The sequence below is a fragment of the Glycine soja genome, chromosome 11 (assembly GCF_004193775.1).
Source record: "Glycine soja cultivar W05 chromosome 11, ASM419377v2, whole genome shotgun sequence".
Taxonomy (NCBI): domain Eukaryota; kingdom Viridiplantae; phylum Streptophyta; class Magnoliopsida; order Fabales; family Fabaceae; genus Glycine; species Glycine soja.
Window position 1 is genome coordinate 39,784,690 of NC_041012.1, and position 20,056 is coordinate 39,804,745.

At 29.3% G+C, this 20,056-nt stretch overlaps 2 protein-coding genes and 1 pseudogene across 2 annotated transcripts; 1 reads left to right on the plus strand and 2 right to left on the minus strand.

Annotated features, from left to right (window-relative positions):
* Positions 1-4,661: 4,661 nt before the first annotated feature.
* Positions 4,662-5,785, minus strand: LOC114373896 (gamma conglutin 1-like). Its single transcript, XM_028331465.1, has one exon. The coding sequence runs from the start codon at positions 5,102-5,104 to the stop codon at positions 4,685-4,687; it is 420 nt and encodes a 139-aa protein (XP_028187266.1). The 5' UTR covers positions 5,105-5,785; the 3' UTR covers positions 4,662-4,684.
* Positions 5,185-5,965, minus strand: LOC114373897 (annotated as a pseudogene).
* Positions 5,966-10,175: 4,210 nt separating this feature from the next.
* LOC114373585 (transcription factor MUTE-like) lies at positions 10,176-12,180 on the plus strand. The gene is made up of 3 exons (XM_028331078.1): positions 10,176-10,343; positions 10,552-10,944; positions 11,898-12,180. The coding sequence occupies exons 1-3, from the start codon at positions 10,248-10,250 to the stop codon at positions 11,982-11,984; spliced, it is 576 nt and encodes a 191-aa protein (XP_028186879.1). The 5' UTR covers positions 10,176-10,247; the 3' UTR covers positions 11,985-12,180.
* The last annotated feature ends 7,876 nt before the right edge of the window (positions 12,181-20,056 follow it).

The following is a 20,056-nucleotide window of genomic DNA, read 5'->3' on the forward strand; positions in this document are numbered from 1 at the left end:
GAAAAGAGAAACATAAGATCCAATAAGTGATGTGATAAAGAAATTAGAAGAAGAAAAAGTAGTTGTAAAAAAATGTGGTAGAAACTTTAAGTGGAAATAAAATTAGTCAGAGACAATGAAACATTTTTCGTCTCTATTCTGCCAATTGCTGTAACTAAATGTTGCATCATAACCATGAAGTATATTAATTTACACACTGAAACATTTTTGGTCTCTATGCTATACCTGCTTCTTTTTTATGCTAATTAATGTTATTACATTTAGATCATAATCATGGAATATGGAGTATTAATTTTCTTTATTTGAAAAACACAGTACAATAGTACATGCTATTGTTAATGTAAACTTATAATGTTGGTGAAAATAAATAGATGGCAGAAACACTCATGCATGTATAATTGGTTTTTGAGTCGGGGTTGTGTGTAAGATGAATCTTAGTGTGTTGGTTGAACTTTAGGCTTAAATATTAAAACTTCTAAAATGAAATAACACAATAACAACCGTAGATTTATATTGGTTTAATTTGTTTTGGATTGTGTAAGATTTTTTTTTTAATATTGAATCATCTTAGAATGTCTTGATTCTAAAACGGTTTTCATAAAAACCATCCTAGAATTTTTAATATATTTTATTTTTTTAAAAAAAGAAACACATTCTAAGTCGATTTTTTAGAGATTTTTTAAAAATAGAATTTTTAAGACGGTTATACAAGAACCGTCATAGAAAGTTTTAACTTTAAAAGTGCCTTAGAACCGATGTAGAAGGTCCTTTTTGTAGTAGTGTACAATAATGTTAAAATTAATCTTTTTTGCTATTTTTTTTTGAAGATGGTGGACATAATACAATACAATACGATGAGTGTGTGTATGTGTAGAACAAAACAAGTGACTATGGATAGGAATGACGTTGTTTATGGTAATATATATATAATTAAAAATATAATATATATTTATCTGTTATATAATACAAAAATATTATTTCATTTTGTGTATCCTTAACTTTTGTTTGATCCATCTTTTAATTTAGATCATAAGTATAGCGATTAGAGATGACAAAAAATATGTGTTGAAAATTGTTATGGATTAAAAATAAATAGTTTAATGGGTACTTGTATCTAAGGATAAAATAAATTAATCTTTACTTTACTATAAATGGGGCATGTATACGTAATAACTCAAACTTACGAGTATATGTAATTTGAAATTATTTAAATAACTTTGATTACATATAAGTTAAATTACTCTAATATAATTATAGCATAAATATAAAAATTCAAAGTTATCTATTTTTAGTACATGTTTTAAAAGTATTTGTTTTAGTATAACAATATGACTCAAATTTGTTTGTTTTTAATTTTTTTTAACTGATAGAAATATACTTGCAATCATATGCACATTCATGCACATGCATGGGCACAAAGACAAATATATAAATATACTTAAAATAAAAAACATCACAAATACATTAAAAATTATAATAATATAAGAATTTGTAAATTCTAAACCTAATATCCGTGCGTGACACAAGTTATTTATACCGGTGTAATTAAAAGGAGAGACTCACTAAAAGTAATTAGTCAAATTCTCCAACAAATATTATTAATAACAAAATTAATAAATACTTTATACTAATAACATAATAAAAAAAACTAAAATAGGTTAGTTATATGCGTAAAACAATCAAAACATTAAAATTAGAGAATCTATTATACTCATACATCAAGATTAATTAATTAAGTTAACCTCTGGATAATATACAATGTAAGTTATACCGTCCACCCAAAATTTCCCCATAAAAAAAGAATAAAAATTCTGTCAAAAAAATTCTCACTTAATAGTAGTTGATAAATTAATAAACAGACCATATTAAAAAGTTATAATTAAAATGTAGTATTATCAGTACTAAAAAAAATAATAGTAGTACTTTTAGTAACTTTTTAATAACGTCTTTGATTGATTAAGGTTTACTTAAACAAAATCTTTCATGCATGTTAAGTGAAAAAATATTTTTCCAGAATTGAACACCATTCACTCAAAGTGAGAAGGAGAAAATCAACAGAAACGATGCAAACATGCAATCAGTTGTTGGGTTTATGTATCTTTGTGCCTCTTGCCTTGCATGCTTCCAAGCACTGCTACTGCACTTCTATAAACAAAAAATCTCTTCATACTCATAAATTATTTGTGTAAGTCCAAACATCACATGGCAGCAGATGTGGTCACCATCACGCCTAGCTAAAAATTGCTTAATATTTTATTCTTTTACAAAATTGCTAATAATTTAATATTCACATTAAGGGAGTTTTGTTCCAATGGCTGAATATGATGCATAAATTCATGATATAAACCTTTTCATATTATCTTCAATTTTAGAATCTCACGAAAAAAAGACTTAAATAACTTTTATATCTCTTATATATTTCTCATTTTTTTTAATCCTTGATAATTTTTTATTGTTGTTTAAAGTCTCTCGTATGACTAATATATATTGAAAGAATCATTGAGATGATGTTAAATCATCACTTAACTAACCATAAAGACTAAGATTAAAACTTTTAACATATCATAAACTTGAAATAAATTTTTTTATCAAGAACTCAACAAAAATTGAATATATATCCAGAATCACAAAAGTAAAAAAATAAAATAAAATTAATGACAGTCCCAATACCATTAACAAGTATTCGAGAAGAAAAAAATGTATATACATCAATTTTAAGAATATATATATAATTGCAAATATTAGGTAGTGGTAACAAATTTATGAATTGGGATGGCAAAATCCACACTAACTTTTAAGAATCCTAGTGAAGAATTATTCTGGGTACCTAAGGAATGATGATATCATATCAACAATGGCTCCAACAGTCAACCCATGTGAATATCTAGTGCCCCATTTGCACTGTGTGATTATAGAGAGGTTCCAATTAGTTGAAAAAAACATTGGTTTATGGGTGATGTAACTAAATAAATTAAATGGGATGGAACATATACAACAATGTCATCAGTATTTTTTTCCCAACAAATAATTCACTCCTGAGGAATTTGGGGTTTATCATCACAATAAAACCACTGTTTTTGGTTGATGCTGGGTCCATGCCTAAAAATGCAGGGTGCACTCCACCAGGCAAATATTCATGATTTCTCTCACACATTGAAACCAGGGACAATGTCAAATATTTTAAAGGGCCGAAAAGCAACACAGAGCATTGTTTAATGGACATGATATTACTGTGCATGCAAAAACAAAATGGTAAAGAATGGCAAAAGATTGATTGTGAATAAAAATTTAAGACTTCCGGAGGAAAAAAGACTGAGATAGGCGCTTTTTTTGTTCACCTCATTCTCTTTCTTTAAAAATAGGTTATCATTGCAGGAACAAATATATCATTTAGCTTTAATTTTCCAGTATTCTTAAAGATTTCATGGACTACATCGTACCGCTGTAAAGATTTTATTATATGAACTTTGTATATACATAAAACTTTTATTATATGTTTTTAAAATAGGTTATCATATGTTCTAAGCAATTTTTATTTTGTCAATTGCAATAGTGTTTTGCTAATTATGATTTACACTCAATATTGAGGAGACTGGAAGCAAGTTTTCCTCGGCTAGTGTGCATATAATATTTTTTTAAATTAAAAAATAATTTATCCATCTATATATGGATATATGAACTGGTCTAATACTTGCATGCCATTGATTTGAGATTGGAGTAGATAGATTGTGCATAGATATTAAGAACTTTTTTATTCTTTTTTCTTTTTGGTTTATAAAACAGTTCTATTTTACTCAACAATCAATTTTTCATTTAAATTCTATTAAATTTAAAAAATTATTTTTAAACTAAAAACAGAAACAATTATGTTTCAATAACAATCTTTAGGGGGGCGTTTTCATTGTTTTTTATTTTCATTTTCAAAGAAAAAAAAAAGATTAACATAAGTTTATTTTAAATCAAAATATTTTTCAAAGCCGTTTGAAAACATGTCCAAAAATTAAAAAAAAAAAAATCTTACGCAATGACAGATTCATAATAAACTTTGAAAACCAAATTAGTTTGATTCCTTTTGATTACAATGTCCCTCGTGCTTCTCACAAGGAAAAGCGTCAAAGCAGGCAAGGAGATGAGAATTAAGATGACAATAAAAGCATAGCAGAAGAGTGCAGTGAAATTTGTCTTTTCCGTCCCAAGCAAAAGAAGATCCGGCACATAAGAGAGAAGTAGCTCCATGGTGTTCTAGAGATTATCAAAGCCACTATAGTCTTTTAACCTCCATTGAGAGACTTGTTGTAATAATCACAAAATCTCACATCATTATTTAATAGTCGAGACCTAACATTATTTATAAACTTTCTCTTCTTTCAATCTGCCGTGAAGTTTGTTTTTTTATTAAAAATTAAATGGTGAAACTTGAGCGGACAATATGTTTTCAAATTTAAGATTGAAACAAGTAAATTAAAACTAACAACATTATTTTATTTTTAAGAACTTCATTACATGTTCTTCTCTTAGCATCAGCATTCACAATACATCTGCTCAAATTATGAAACCATTTAAAGGAAAATACACTTCATAATTAATTTTCAGTCAAACATAAAAATGGAAATAGAAGTACTGAAAAGGATAGAAGTTAATTATTAAAGTACTCATCATCACGCTCAGTTGAATGGGAAAGAAATTAGCTTCTGAAGTGGGAGCATCTTGCATTATCATGAAGAAGGAGGGAGGAGCTGAAGTTTAGTTTGGAAGAAACCAAATCAAACTCCAGAAGGTTATCCTCCAACTGATGCCCACCAATAACAACCGATGTCCTTGGCTCTTTACCTCCATCCACAAATCCAAGGCACGCCACCTTTTTGTTCACCAATACCATTGAATTGCCACCATAAATTGTCCACTTTACTCCCCCTTCCAACTCCAACTCAATAGTGGGCAAATCAAGTCCAGTGACAGTCCTACCAATGGTGCTAAAATCAAAACACACTCCAAACGGTGCCACTGGTGCCACTTTCCTTATCTTTCTCTGACCAGCTTGCTTCGAAAATTCCCTAACAAGGGGTTTGAATATGGCACTGTGTACAACCGTGAAGGGATTCATGGTGCTAATTTTGGTTCCACCATGTCCCTTGTTGTCAATAGAAAGAAGGGAAGACTTAAAGTTTATCAACCGGCCTTCAACCTTGATTGATTTCGCAACAATGAATTATTCGTAAGAGACATCACCTTCAGTGAATACTGGAGCTGTGCTAAAGGGATTAACAACAAGAGGGGTGGTGAAGAGAGTTAACTTGGAAGAAGCAATTTGGGGTGCCCCACCAATGAAGAGGGAACCAAGTCCTTTCTTGTTTGAAGAAGGTAAGCAAAGAGAAAACTTACGAGGAAGCTTATGAGACAACGAAACCTACGTTTGGAACGCAAGCTGTGTCCTGGCTAGACCTAATATCCCTTTACCACTTTTGGGTAAGTTGTTTAGAAGCGAAGTGTCATCAATGGAAGTGAAACCGGAAATAAGACCAGAGAGTGAGAGTGAGGTGTGGGACAGGAACAGGACATCATCACCTAAATCGCCGCTAAAAATAGCGTCAGCGAAAGGGTTTAGTATGTAGGCACCGCACGTGTCGTTTGAGCAACCTGGTTTGAAAGGGCCGTTGCAGCCAGTGCATGCAGAACCTGCCGGGCATTTTTTGGATTCACAATGGACGGGGTTGTAGGATGAAGAGTTGTAGTGGTTGTCGCAGCCGTACCATAGGATTGGTCCTCCGAGGTCAATGACTAGGTCCATGTCGTGTCTTGGAGTTCCTAGGGCGAGGGAAGTGTAGAATAGATTGGTTTTTGGGTCTTTGCCAATGGGATGAAGTGACGTGGTTTGGGTGTTGTGGCATGTGACTGTGACAAGAAGGAAATGAAGAGAAGGTATATTGTGAGGAGGAGGAAATGAGTGGTGGAAGATTCCATTGTGTTGTCAAGCTATGGCTTTGGCTTTGTGTGTGCAAAGAATGCTTGTGCAGAATGGCCCTTATGTAGTGGTTGATACGAATTAATAATGAAGAAAGGTGTCTGCATGTGATAAATTATATGTTTTCTTTTAGTTTAATAGATCTGGAATTCTGGATCTTGTACTGTGTTACATATTCCTGAGAATCTAAGATAAATAGACCATGGATACACTCATGTTAAAATAAGCTGCGCGCCTCCTTAATACTAGCTAATCGTAGAAAGATATTAGTACTACTTTTTAATTACATCATCTATCATTTTTTTTCTATTTTTCTTCTTCATCCACACCAATCCACCTAATTCAGAATTGGACATTAATCATATAATAATATATGCATAGAAGTGATCATTAAAGCAACGCCCAAAGAAAATGCCTTATGCCCCAACATGGTATCTGCTGCATGCTGGCCAATTGATTTTCAACAATTAAGTTTCTAATTAATCAAATTCATCTAATATTTAAAGTTATATTTTATTGAAGTATTCTTGAAATTATACTACAGTAATTATTAAATTTTGGTCGAGTTTTGTCTTGCGGGTATGTCATGTATCACTTTATAGTTTTAATGCATATTTGGTATGCAGTTAAAATTATTGTGATACCTATTTTAACATAATTTAATTAATAAAATTATTTGATTTAATAAAAATAAGAATCTTGATTCTTTGATATGTAATAAAATTAATTATTTTTGTCTCAAAAATATTTTTTTACTAAATTTTCAAATATATTTTTAGATGATTAGTTGTGATCGATGATAAAGGAGGAAGGTCTATGGTTCATCCTTAACTTTGTCGGAAGATAAATAGATGTGCATGATTTTGTTTTGTTAATGTTATTGAAAGTTAAATGGATAGCATGGATACCTGTAAAGCTCACATGTAAGGAATTAGCTGTTGCTACTATGGATTGTTCTTATTCTTTTTATAAAAGATAATATTATCTAATTAAGTATTCAATAATCGGACTGCTTTTATACAAAAATTACCCTAATAAATATTAAAAATTAAATTTTACCGGAATAATTCTCATCAAAATGTAAAAAAAAAAATTATGTGATTATTTTAATAATTTACATGAATTTAATTAAGTAAAACTTAATCTTGACTATTTGTATATAATTATCATTGGATGTTGAGTATTTATTCTTCTCAATCGCATAAAAAGAACTTGCTAGCTTCATATATATTGTTTTTGGAATTTAATTATGATTTTCACTGAAAGAGGAAGAACTTAAAAAAATTATTTGAAAATAATATGGTACTAGTATGTTTAGAAGAGAGAGAAAAAAATAAAGAAAAGGTAAAAATGAATAAAAATATATTTTATTTTGTTTTAAAGAGAAAAATAATATATAAATAAAATATTTTATTTTCTTCAATTTAAATTTTAAGTTTTTCTATCACCTTATTTTATTTTTCTCTATACCAAACAAACAAATGGTTATAGTTTATCTTCGGACTTGTGAATTTTTGTCTTAAAACTGGTTCTCCAACTCTATAGTTTAAGATGACTTTTTTTTTTCTTTGTGATTTGCTTAAGACGATTCCTTGTGACGTGATAAGTATGGTGTATATTTTGGGATTAAATTATATAAGAATTATTAATTTTCTTCTCTTATTTTTTCTTTTTGTGTGAATAATTGAAATTTTAATATCATTTAAGTTTTTGTACAAAAAGTGTTCAAATTAAAGTTGCAAATTTATAGTGTTTCGTAAATAATTGTTGCAGAAAAATAAAATAAACCCCAAGAAAACAAAATAAAAATCCGAAACTACTCGCTAAGCATCTCTCAGGCGCTCATCAACGCAACGCAGATGCTCAGTGGCCGGAACACGATTAGCGCCAGAAAGTATAGAGAAGCCTGATACGTGAAGGTGCACTAAGTGTGAGATTATTGTCATACTCGCTAAGCGCGACCGTCGCACTTAGTGCGAAGGTTGCATAAAATCCAAGCTAAACTACACTTATAAAAAGAGGAAGATGAGAAGGAGAAAAAACATACAATTACACAAAAAATAGTTAAGAGAATACAATTTCTTATAAAAGATAAAGACTAGAAACAGAAGAATCAATTATTAGGAGTCATTCATTTCCTTCATTCTCTTTCTTACTTACTCCTTTCACTATTCATTATCCTCTTGCAATTGTAAGGCCTCTTATGACAATAAGAGACTAAAATTGTTTTGCCAAGAGCTTAGCAGCCAACTACTCTTAATGTAATTACTTCTCTTATCTATTTAATATTATTTCTTTTGCATTATCCTTTTCTGTGTTTAATTTCACTGTTTATGGGTTGATCATCCATATTCATGGTAAGTTTTAGGGGTGACATTGGGAAGTGTTATTCTCTAAAAGAACTGAAAAAGAGTATCTAAATAATTCATATCTAAGTATAGAATGATTTTATTTAGTCTGTTATACATATTTATTCTTAATGCAATTTTTTGTTTTACCTCTTAAATGGATTTATGAGAAAAAATATATAAATTAAATTCTTTCACTTAAGAGATCATGGTTAGAATATATGAGTAGATGCAGGTAATAATTGAAGTAACCTTAAATAGAGAAAAATCCTTAACATTACTAAGCCCCCAACATTCTCATTTTTTGAATTAACCTTTATTTCTAATATTGGTTTCTCTCATCTTGTCTGTTTTAATTAATTAATTTAATTTTATGTTTGTTTTTCTCTCTTATTTATTTTAATTCAATTTTATGCCAAATTATTTTACTAATCTTTTCACAATCTTTTAAACCAATTTAACTATTGCTTAATTTGCTTAAGAAATTTTTTATTCATCTACTTAAATATGAATAAAATTTCTGTAAATTTGACACTCAAATTTCTATTTTCACTTTATATAAATTAGTACACTCATCAATCATTCAACATGATGCTAAATTTTTGTCTTAAAACTAATTTCTTTAACTATAGTATAGTTTAAGACGACTCCTCCTTTTTTTTTTTTTGGTGATTGTTTAATACGAGTCCTTGTGATGCCAAAGCGGGAAAGGCTATGTTTCAATTTTAATTAGTTTTTGTCGAGAGGAGAAATAAAGTTGGAAAGTGGAGTATAAAAGATAAAAGCTTTCTCTTAACTTTCGCGTAACCACTTTGGTATTTTGCTTTGTTAATGTTCTTAATTAAAAAGCTTAATGAACTACACGGATACCCATACAGCTTTGATATGATCTTTAGTCTTTACATGTAGAGGAAATTATTAGCTGCTGCACGGATACCATACACTACTCTTGTTCATGTTATAAAAAAGAATAAAAGTATTTTATTATTTATTCGTAAATAATTTATTCCTTACACGAATATTAAATTTATAATCTATAAAATTTATATATTATTATAATTTCTAATATATTTATTAATTATTTTAATTTTAAAAAATATATGCTGGTATACATATATATATAGGTATTAATATGAATCTTAAAATTTATTTAAATATTTTTTTCTAATTATTTTAATTTACGTATTCTTAATAAACATTCATATTTATATATGTATATATATATATATATATATATATATATATATATAATAAAAGATATTAATAATAAAAGCCACCTCCAATTCCTTGAATAAATTTATGAAAATGGCAAACTTATGCCCAAATTGTTTGTGGAATATTCAACTTCAACATGATTTTCTCCTTTAAAGGATACCTGGGTCTAATCCAAAAAAAATAAAAAAAATTGCTCTCGGAACAACACCAATCACTGGAATTGCAAAGGATAAAGCCTTACAAAAATTCTGAAGCAGACATTTTGGAACCCGCCAATGTTTGGGAATAATTGTATTGTATGGTTTCATCATGCAACTAAGTTGATGAGCGATGAAGACCTCGGCAAGGCATGCATGAATGAAGGAAAGGGAACAGATAAAAATGCATGGGAGAGCTGAGAAAATAACCATCACCCCGTTTTAACTCACGAGGGCACGTAATTGACGCAAGATCATAAACGTGAGACGCGTAATGTTTTTAAGCAAGGAAAGAGAGTGTATATGTGTGTGTGTGTAAACTACGTTAAAGAATACTTCACGGGAAAGCAACCTATAGCATTTATTACGTTTTTGTTTTCCGAACTCCTACTCTTACTTTGGCTCGTATAAATACTGCATACTTTGATTTGTGTGGTGAAAAGATCAAAAGAACTAAGTAGCATAAAACAAGAGAGAGAGAGAAGGCATAGCACACTCTCAACCATAGTTATCTAGAACCAAATCATGTCTCACATAGCCGTCGAGAGGAACAGGAGAAGACAGATGAATGAACATCTCAAAGTTTTAAGATCTTTGACCCCATGTTTCTATATCAAAAGGGTATTTTCTCCCTCTCTTCTCTATATATCTTCTTTCCTTTCTTATTCCTTTTGTAATATATTTTTTTTATCAAGAAAATATTAATTTAGTAGGATGTTAGTTTTCTAAGTTAGCACACGATCAAACCCATCATATTTTTCTTCTTGTAATCTTTGTGTGTGTATGTGACCAATTCTTGAGTTTTTTTTTTTTTTTCCTTTTATTTTAGGGAGATCAAGCATCTATAATAGGGGGTGTTATAGAATTCATCAAGGAGTTACACCAAGTTCGTCAAGCTTTGGAGTCCCAGAAAAGAAGAAAGAGTTTGAGCCCTAGCCCTGGCCCAAGTCCACGAACACTGCAGCCAACGTTTCATCAACTTGATAGCTCCTCCATGATTGGGACCAATTCTTTCAAGGAACTAGGAGCAAGCTGCAACTCTCCTGTTGCGGATGTTGAAGTGAAAATCTCGGGTTCAAACGTGATCTTGAAAGTCATTTGCCACAGAATTCCTGGTCAAGTTGCAAAGATCATAACTGTTTTGGAGAGTCTTTCCTTTGAAGTTCTTCATTTGAACATCAGCAGCATGGAGGAGACTGTCCTGTACCAATTTGTGGTCAAGGTGAAACAACGTTTAACTATTAATTCCTGTAATAATTGTTTTATAAATTCATCATATTTAACATTAATATAGTAACGACATATTTATACGAATACACACACAAGAACAATCAAGGAAAATAACAGTGAGATTTCCAAGTCTTGAGTTTTTATCAATGATTATAACAATTGGAATTAATAGCCTAGATCAATTAGGGTTTCAAGTCATGTAGATGAATCATACACATAAACACAGTTTTCTGAGAAATTGGTAGATCTTACAACTGTCCATATCCAAAAACCTCAATACACACAGTACAAAGTCAAAGGATATGAAAGATCATGTTACCTAGATTGAATTGTAACTTGCATTTCTTGATTTTGATAAACTATCCATGGGATTTTACACCCACTCTACTAAATACGATCCAACTTCTAAAACTTATCAAAGGACCTGTATCCTGACAAAGAAATCAATATAATACTTTTTCTTGCAGAGAAATTTAGTTATCATTATTTTTTTCACTTTTTATTTATCACCTGCTTGATGTGTTTTCCTCCAATTAGCACAATTTCGTGCAATTACCTTAAGTAGATTCCTCTATTGAAAATTTAATATAGTGCTTTGTCCAACAGTTGTTTACGCTCATTTTTAACCTGAAATCCAATGTAAACCTTCAACGTGTATTCTTCTGGGATTATGTGTGGTCATTGAGATAAAAACGAACAAGTAAATATAATAATACCACTATCCGTGTTACAACAGTATCTGTAAATTTGGATGAGGGTGATCATACCTTTTCAGAAAAGAAACATCAAAACCAAGTGAAATCATGTAAGAAAAAGGAACTTCTAAGTTCTAAGCACATAAATATTGCTAGTTAAGAAAATATATAATTTAAAGTATTTTTCTTTAGGTTCTCATTATATTCTTCGTCACATCATTTTATTTGTATATTCTTTTTAATACAACAGATTGAGCTGGGTTGTCAACTAAGCCTGGAGGAACTAGCAATGGAAGTGCAACAAAGCTTCTGCTCAGATGCTATAATTGCGCTGTGAAGATGTAGCATTTAAAAGAGACCTAATTTCGAATCGTTTGTTAATAAAAGTTTGGCATGTGATAGACATGCACAAAAACCATTTCTTAAGTTACTTGCCACAAACTGGGGTTATTATATCATAACTGTTGTCATAAACTTAATGACAAGGAAAATATCCTGCTGCTTTGGTAATATACAAGCATTATTTTTGCTTATATATGAATATGGATTCAAACGCTTTATTTCATGGATACGAACAGAAGCTGAGTTGATTATGTTAGTTTAAAATTATTTCAGGGCTATGTACAAGTTAATTAGAACACCACCCATATATCAACTAGTTTTTTGTTTCTTCTCTTTTTCTTCTCCTTGTTAAGACTCTATATCAACTAATTAATTATTTGTTCGGCTCTTGGTGAACCCATTAGGGTTTAACATCATCCTTTTGTTTTTACATAACACACCCATATTTTACTCAGTAGACCAAATTCTCGTTTAGGATAGTAAAACCGGCCATCTCCACAAATATTTTGTCAGGGATTATATGATTAACTACGTACATCCCAAAAAATGGGGTGTATGGTATGGATAGAAAGACCAAAGAGATTGAGAAAAAAAATATAAAAAATATGAATAAAATGATAAATGATATAATAAGAAATGAAGAGAGAAATACAAAGAAGAAAAATAAAAGTAACTTGTTACAAATAACAAGTTGACTTACATAAAGAGTGTCTATAAAATTATTGAAACATAAATTTATGTCTTTTTTAAAGAATTTATTTGAAAATAGGTTTTTAAATAAGTTATGATAAAATCTAGACAACTAATTAAGCAATTTTATAAAGTCTAGATAACTAATTAAGCTTTTATAAACACTACAAAAAAATAATTTTTTATGACATATCTTCTAAAACAGTTTTCAAAAATCTTCTTAGAATATCAGACAGTGACAATTTTATAAATAACAGAAAATGTATGACAACGGTTTTACAAAAATTGTCATAAAAATGGAATGTTCAAAGACAATTTTTTTAAAACCATCTTTGAAATTAGTCTCCTCAAACCTAACGCTCAACCTTCTCCTTATAAACCTTTTATTCCTCAACCTGATATGAGACTTCTTCTCCCATAGAACCCACCTCCCACCCCTTCTGCACATGTTAGTCCTGTCGCCCGAAAACATCCGAAAGCGCCATAAGCTGGATAGACGCACTTCTCCGGCAAGGGAATTTGTGTTGAAGTGTCAATCCACTTCCACCTGTGTCTGTGTTGTGTAGTTAACACTTAACTCCACAACAACAACAACACTAAAGCAGAAACACATGAAATCCACACGCACACAACACACATATTCATGTGTGTTTAAAGTGGAAGGAAGAGAACACATAACACAGTGTAGACAGTAGAAGCGAAGCAGCAAGTGATGACGTCAAAGAAAACATACAACGTGTGCTTCTGCTGGCGCTAGCAGAAGCACCGTTGGAAATCAATACCCTATTCGATGAATATTTCGAGAATGAGCTCATGACACCTTCGCATCTTAAGAGATTCTTGGTCAAAGTGCAGAGGCAAAAGAAGGCCATTGAAGAAGACGCGCAAGCCATCATTGATAGCTTCAAGAATTTCCATCGTAGAGGGGTTGGCCTTAATCTTGAAACTTTCTTCAAGTACCTCTTCAGTGACCATAATCCTCCTATTCTTCCTTCTCATGGGGTAAGCAAAAAAAAAAAAAAAAAACTCAACTTTTTGTGTTTTCCTTTTAGGTTTTGTCAGAGACAGTTTGGGTCTACGAGATCCTTTGTGTGTATATGAGAAAAAACTAAAAAAAGTAAAAATTAAAAATAAGTAGTTTAAGATAGGTAATTGTGTGATGTTGGACTCTTCTTGTTAGCATAGAGTAAAATATGAGCTTACATACACAGACATGAGAGGAAACATCACTAAAATATCTTGTTTTTCAACAGGTTGTCAAGGTTGTTGATTTTGGGGTTGTCGGGGCGCAAACTCAGTCTGGAGTGATGACACAGCTGAAACTAGAACATACTGTTGGATGACTCTTGAGGTATGGATTTTCTTGGACTTCAATGTTTCTTCCTGATTGATTTTTTTGGTGACATCATTTATCATGGTGCAATACTAATTCAAGATCAGTATTTGTTTATGGTACACATTTATGTTTTGTCTATTTGAAAAATGAGAAATATGATGGACATGAAAAACAATGAAGAGTGATTTTTATTTATATATTTTGGTTGTGTGGTGAAAGGGAAGTTGAGCTTAAGTGTAAGAAAAGCATCCGAGGTGAGATTCAGTTCTAGGTCAATTAATCCTTGAGAAATTAATACACTTGAGTTAATGTTCTTGGTTAGCATTGAAATATCTTTGTCCATAGTGAAACATAATTTTAAATGTATAATACCCGTGCAAGTGCACTATTTGTTATCCTCACCTTTATGGATTTAATTACAATCATTTTATATGTAAATTTGTTTTGTATTAGTAAAATAGTCTCTTAATTTTTTATATATTTTTTTTTAAAAAAAAGACATTCTAAGACGGTTATTAAGAGAACCGTCTTAGAAAGTCTACTTTCTAAGGCAATTTTTCGAAAAAGCGTCTTAGAATATTGTTTTATTTTTTATTTTTTAAAAAAAAACAATCTAAGACGTTATGGAAAACCGTCTTATAATTTTTTTTTTGTTTTTTTTTAAATATATTCTAAAATGGTTATTCAGAGAACCATCTTAAAAAATCTACTTTCTATGACGATTTTCAGAAAAATTATCTTAGAAGGATACCCTTCTACGATGATTACTTGCCTGAAAATCATTTTAGAATAATAACTTTTCTAAAACAACTTTTTAGGAATCGTCGTGGAAAATTTTGACTTTCCACGACATTGTATTCAAAGACGGTTCAAAATCATCATTGAATGTTCTTAATAACCGTAGTGGTAGACCCTTTTTCTAATAGTGAAAGTCTAGCATGTCTTCCACCCTTATATCATACTTTGAGTACGTAGTAGTTTTAACTTTCATATTTTTATAGTTTGTTTTTGTATATACATTACTAGAAAAAATAGTGTTCCACAACGATTTTTTGACACATTCAAAGACGGTTCAAAACCGTCTTTGAAGTCAACATCGTGAAAAGTCAAAAATTTTCATGACGATTCTTAAAAAATTGTCTTAAAAAAGTTATCATTTTAAGATAGTTTTTAGGCAAATAACCATATTAGAATGATGATATTTTCAGACGATTTTTGTCAAAAAATCATCTTAGAATGTATTTTTTTTAAAAAAATGAGAATTTTAAGATGGTTTTCCAAAAATATTGCCTTAAAATATCTACACTCTAAGATAATTTTTCAAAGGACCGTCTTAAAATATTTTTTAAAAAAAATTGAGAATTTTAAGATAATTTTTCCAAAAATCATTTAGAATATTTATAATTTAAGACGATTTTTCAAAGAGTCGTCTTATAATGTCTTTTTTAAAAAAATTAAAATTAAGAATTCTTATACGGTTTTTTCAAAATACATCTTAGAATGTAGACATTTTAAGATAATTTTTCAAAAAACCATCTTAAAATATCTTTTTTAAAAAAAAAATTAAAACAACCCACTGGTTTTTTTGCATTCTAAGATGTGTTAATTCTTCTTTCCTTTATCTCTGTTGCGCATATTTTTCCACATTGTCTATATAGTAGGGAGCTTGAATAAGATAATATTCACTGACTCATTTTATTTAATAAAGGCAGAGATGTGGTTATTAATGGTGTGCAATCTGAGCTTCTGTTTGAGTTTCAAGTCTTGAGATTGCTTCGGAGGCTATGTGTACTTATTTGGACTCGAATGTGGTAGACCTTTGAGAGAAATAATGTAATTATAGTAATAGGGAAGATTATGCATTTTGTAATTATTGTAAAATGCTTTACTGGATCATTGTTTTCTTCATATTATATTAAAAGAAAAAGGATTATGTACATATAGTTTAAAAAGTTTTATATAATCTTTCAATTAGAACATATCATATATGATAAATTTATTGACTTTTAAAATAATTATTTTAAACGTTTAAAATTATTTTTTGTACTGTCAATGTATAAACATTAAATTCTTATATTTATTAGAGTTTTTAAATTCTCACACATTATTTTTATATAAAACTCTCTCTTTGAAAACAATATAACTCTGATAGTAAAGTCTTAGACCCCATTGAATTTAATTTTCACTTGTTTCCATGTGCTTTAATTTTTTACATACATTTATTTTCTAATTAGTAGATCCTTTATTTTACAATTTTTAGAAAAAATATAATTTCTCATTATATAATTTATTTTATGGAATTAAAAAATTACCTAATATCTAATAAAAAATGATAAATCATGTATTTAAAATTATAAATTTTAAAATATTACAATGGCATTTTGTATTATTAAAAAAACCAAATTACTAACATTTCTTGAATGTTAAAAAAGATATATATTAGCAATATTCTTAAATGTTGCCTTTGTATTAAAAAAAATGTTGTTAAAAGTCTTTATCAACATTTTTATAAATGTTGTTATTAGTATGAAAAAATATTGTTAAAAGTCTTTAACAATATGAAATATATATTACACTTGATAAAATATCACAAAAACTTACTAGTAATATTTATTCATGTTTTAGCGACATTTTATAAATGTTATAAAACCATACTTTGTTGTATTGACGGGTGTTGTCTCTTGAGTTTGGTTGATTTTCCTTCCCCCACTCTTCTCTCTTATAAAAGAAGATGCCCGGGGAGTCTTTTTTAGCGTTTCTCTGTTTGTTTTTTCCTTGTTTTATAAAAAAAATACAAAAACTTCGTAATTTAATAGCATGTAGCGTCCTCAGTCATAATAATCTTCTGAGCTTAAAGATTTATGATCATGCGGAGCTGTGGATCATATTTAGGAAAAATAAAATTATAGATTTAATTTTAAATACTAAAAGCATACATTAAGTCTTTTATAATACTTTCATTTTAAATAAAAACATACATTAAGTGTAAATAAATTCGTAAATGAACGTGTACGTAAATATCTGTAGGAATATGGGCCCCTCTCCAGCAAAAAAAAAGGGGGCCCAAAAATATGATTGGGAATATGGACTTAAAGAAATTTGGATAAATTTCTAGGCCTCAAACAAGCTGGATCATTATTGCTTTCAAGTTCCAAATGCTAAAAGCAAGAGTTTATAGGACGACTGAGAGTCTGAGACGAGTACCGTGTTAAAACTTGAAAATGATTCTTAATTTTTTTTTTTTTTTGCTGAATATGATTCTTAATTGGTATGAGAAAGAAAATCGATTTTGAGAAAGAAAAAAAATCATCTGGGTAGAAAGACAATGATGAGAAAATGATATTTTTTATTATTCCAAAAATAGTAAATTATAAGTACTAATTATTCTTGAAATTTCATAAGATTATATAAATATTTTTTTTCACATTTACAAGAAAACCTCTTATATGTAATATTTTTCAATTAATTAATTAAGAAATTTAGTATAGTATATAAGAAGTGTTAATGTATTTTTTCAAATAATTAAGGAAGAACAATATCAAGATAGAAAAAGCAGGATAATGTGTGTAATTTTACAAAATTTCATAAGTAATTAATGTAATTTACTCTAAAAACAAGAAAAAAGAAATATGAAGAGAAGCTGGAAAGTAACTATTTATTAAATATACAATTACATTTCTATTAGAAAGGATGAACTATTGCTGCATTAAAATATATTTTAAGATAAAAAATTACTTGTCAGTTGTCACCCCCTTTTCTTCCATGTGAGAAATAGAAATAATTAATCAAAAACTTGGATAGCCCTTTTTTTCTTTTTTATTTATTTTTTCCAATGAAAGTAGGAGAATCTTCTCCTCTCCTATTTCATTCTCACCAATTTCACTTTAATCATACAAAAGATAAATACACATTATATTATTAGGAGTAGAATTTAACTAATTTAACTCAGGCTTACCTTAACAAAAGTAAGTTCAGATCAATAAGAATAAGTTTTACTAAGTGAATTTACTTTATTAATTCAAACTCAGCTCGCTTCATATTCACGAATTAATCGAGCTGAATGAGTCAGTGCCAAATCCTACTGGCTCATTATTTTTTATTTAATTTTTGCACAGTATTTAATTGAGAAGCATGTCTTAGTTGTACTTTACTTTAAAATGATATTTTGTCATTGAAATCTCAGTCACTTTATTCTAAACTTTACTTGTGACAACATGGGGCCCGCCAAAAATGGTTTGACAATTTATTATGTTGTTTGATCTGTGCATTGGTGATTGAATTTGTACCAATTAAATTAGATTAAGCAGTTCATCAAATCTATAGTAATAGTAACGTCATCGTCATAGCCATAGTAGGATTAGGACCACTACATTATCTGCAAAGTGCAAACAGTTTAATTTGTTCATTGATTTACATTGCATTTCATCAAGTGATATAGTAAATCCAACACCAACACCTATGGGACCACTAAACTCCGTTCTACGTCATTCTTAGCACTGCAGTAGTGGTGTTAGCTAGCTAGCTTTTAAAGTTTTAACCTTTTCGAACCCAATAATAAACTTGAACCCTCGACCCTTTTTAATGCAGTAAATTACATGATTTCCACGCCCAGGAAAGGAACCCTCAAAGTTTTTTTCACATTCTCAGCGATGTTCACTCGCAATTTCCAAGGGCACAAAAAAGGCGAGCATATCTTTTAGCTGCGTATTACTACAAATTTAGAAATGATGTTTATGCTAATGCAACATTTCCATGTTTAAGATATGAAATTTATCTGTTTGTTAGTATTTTATATATTCTTACCTTCTTTCTAAAATTATTGTCGGTATAAACATATTAAAGAGTTGTTCCTTACAAAAGAAAAAATAGAAACAGATTGAAGACCATTTTTTAGCGTGATTAACTACTTTTAGTTTGGTCTTTTTTCAGATTACGTTTTTTTTTTATTTACATAATCTAAATTTGAATCTTATGTAAGAGATTTAAATCTAGTTTTACTCATATCAATAACTTGTTAGTGGGTAGAAAAACATTTAATAAGCATAAAATATTGATGCATTTAATCTAAACTATCTTTATTTAATAAGATTTAAATGTAATTTTTTTTGTGTGAAGTGCTTTTTAAACTAGTAATATTATATCACTTTACAATTTTTTCATTTGAAATAATTAATTGTATATACAAAATATAATTTATATATTTACAAATATTTATTTATTATATTTCATTTTAATTATATAAAAAAATTATCTTATGCCCCACACATACTAGTTATTTAAACAAATTATAACAATTAATGCAAAGTTGTTGGATGAAACATGAAACTATAATTTTAGCCAAATTTGGTATGTGTTTGGATGGCCTGTAAAAATTTATTTTTTTGAATGAAATTGATTTTGTAAAATTGATTTTGGTTAAAATTAGTTTTAAATTTATATGATTTATGTTTAAATATTTTATTATAAAATTTAAGTTGTGAGTAAAATTTAATATAAAATTTTTATTTAACGTAGAAGTTATTTAAAGTTTTTTTAATCCATAATCAATTTTAATTCTGAATTATTTTTTGGCGTGAAATCAAACATATAAAAATATATTTAAAATTAATTGTAGACCTAAAATTAATTTTGTAACTCCAAACTAAACACATACTTAATTTTATTCCAAATCAATTTTATATATCATTACTCACGTATACAAGTCAAGACTCGAGAGTGATGGCCTGAGGGGAGAAAAAGGAAAATCCAAGTAACGTGCGTTGGGGCAAAAGTCGAACGTGGGGACCAATGTACTTTGGTTATGCGGAGAATATATTTTGTCAGATATCTTTCCTGAAAAATCTAAACTCACCCACCAACTCTCTCATCCCAATCCTACTGCCATACCCTCATAAATTAATGATACTAATACTTTCTCTAAAATAATGAAATCAGACCCACCAGGCCCAGGACCAGGCCCAGGCCCAGGCCCATCTGACACAGTACACTGCAACCTAAGTTGAACATTGCTACTGGTCTGGGATCAGAGGTTAGGCCCAGCC

Excerpts from the sequence above, each read along its gene's own strand:
- LOC114373896 (XM_028331465.1), bottom strand. The coding sequence starts at position 5,104 with ATGAATCCCTTCACGGTTGTACACAGTGCCATATTCAAACCCCTTGTT.
- LOC114373585 (XM_028331078.1), top strand. The coding sequence starts at position 10,248 with ATGTCTCACATAGCCGTCGAGAGGAACAGGAGAAGACAGATGAATGAA. Across the intron at positions 10,344-10,551 it reads CATGTTTCTATATCAAAAGG|GGAGATCAAGCATCTATAAT; the intron begins GTATTTTCTCCC and ends CTTTTATTTTAG. Across the intron at positions 10,945-11,897 it reads TGTACCAATTTGTGGTCAAG|ATTGAGCTGGGTTGTCAACT; the intron begins GTGAAACAACGT and ends TTAATACAACAG.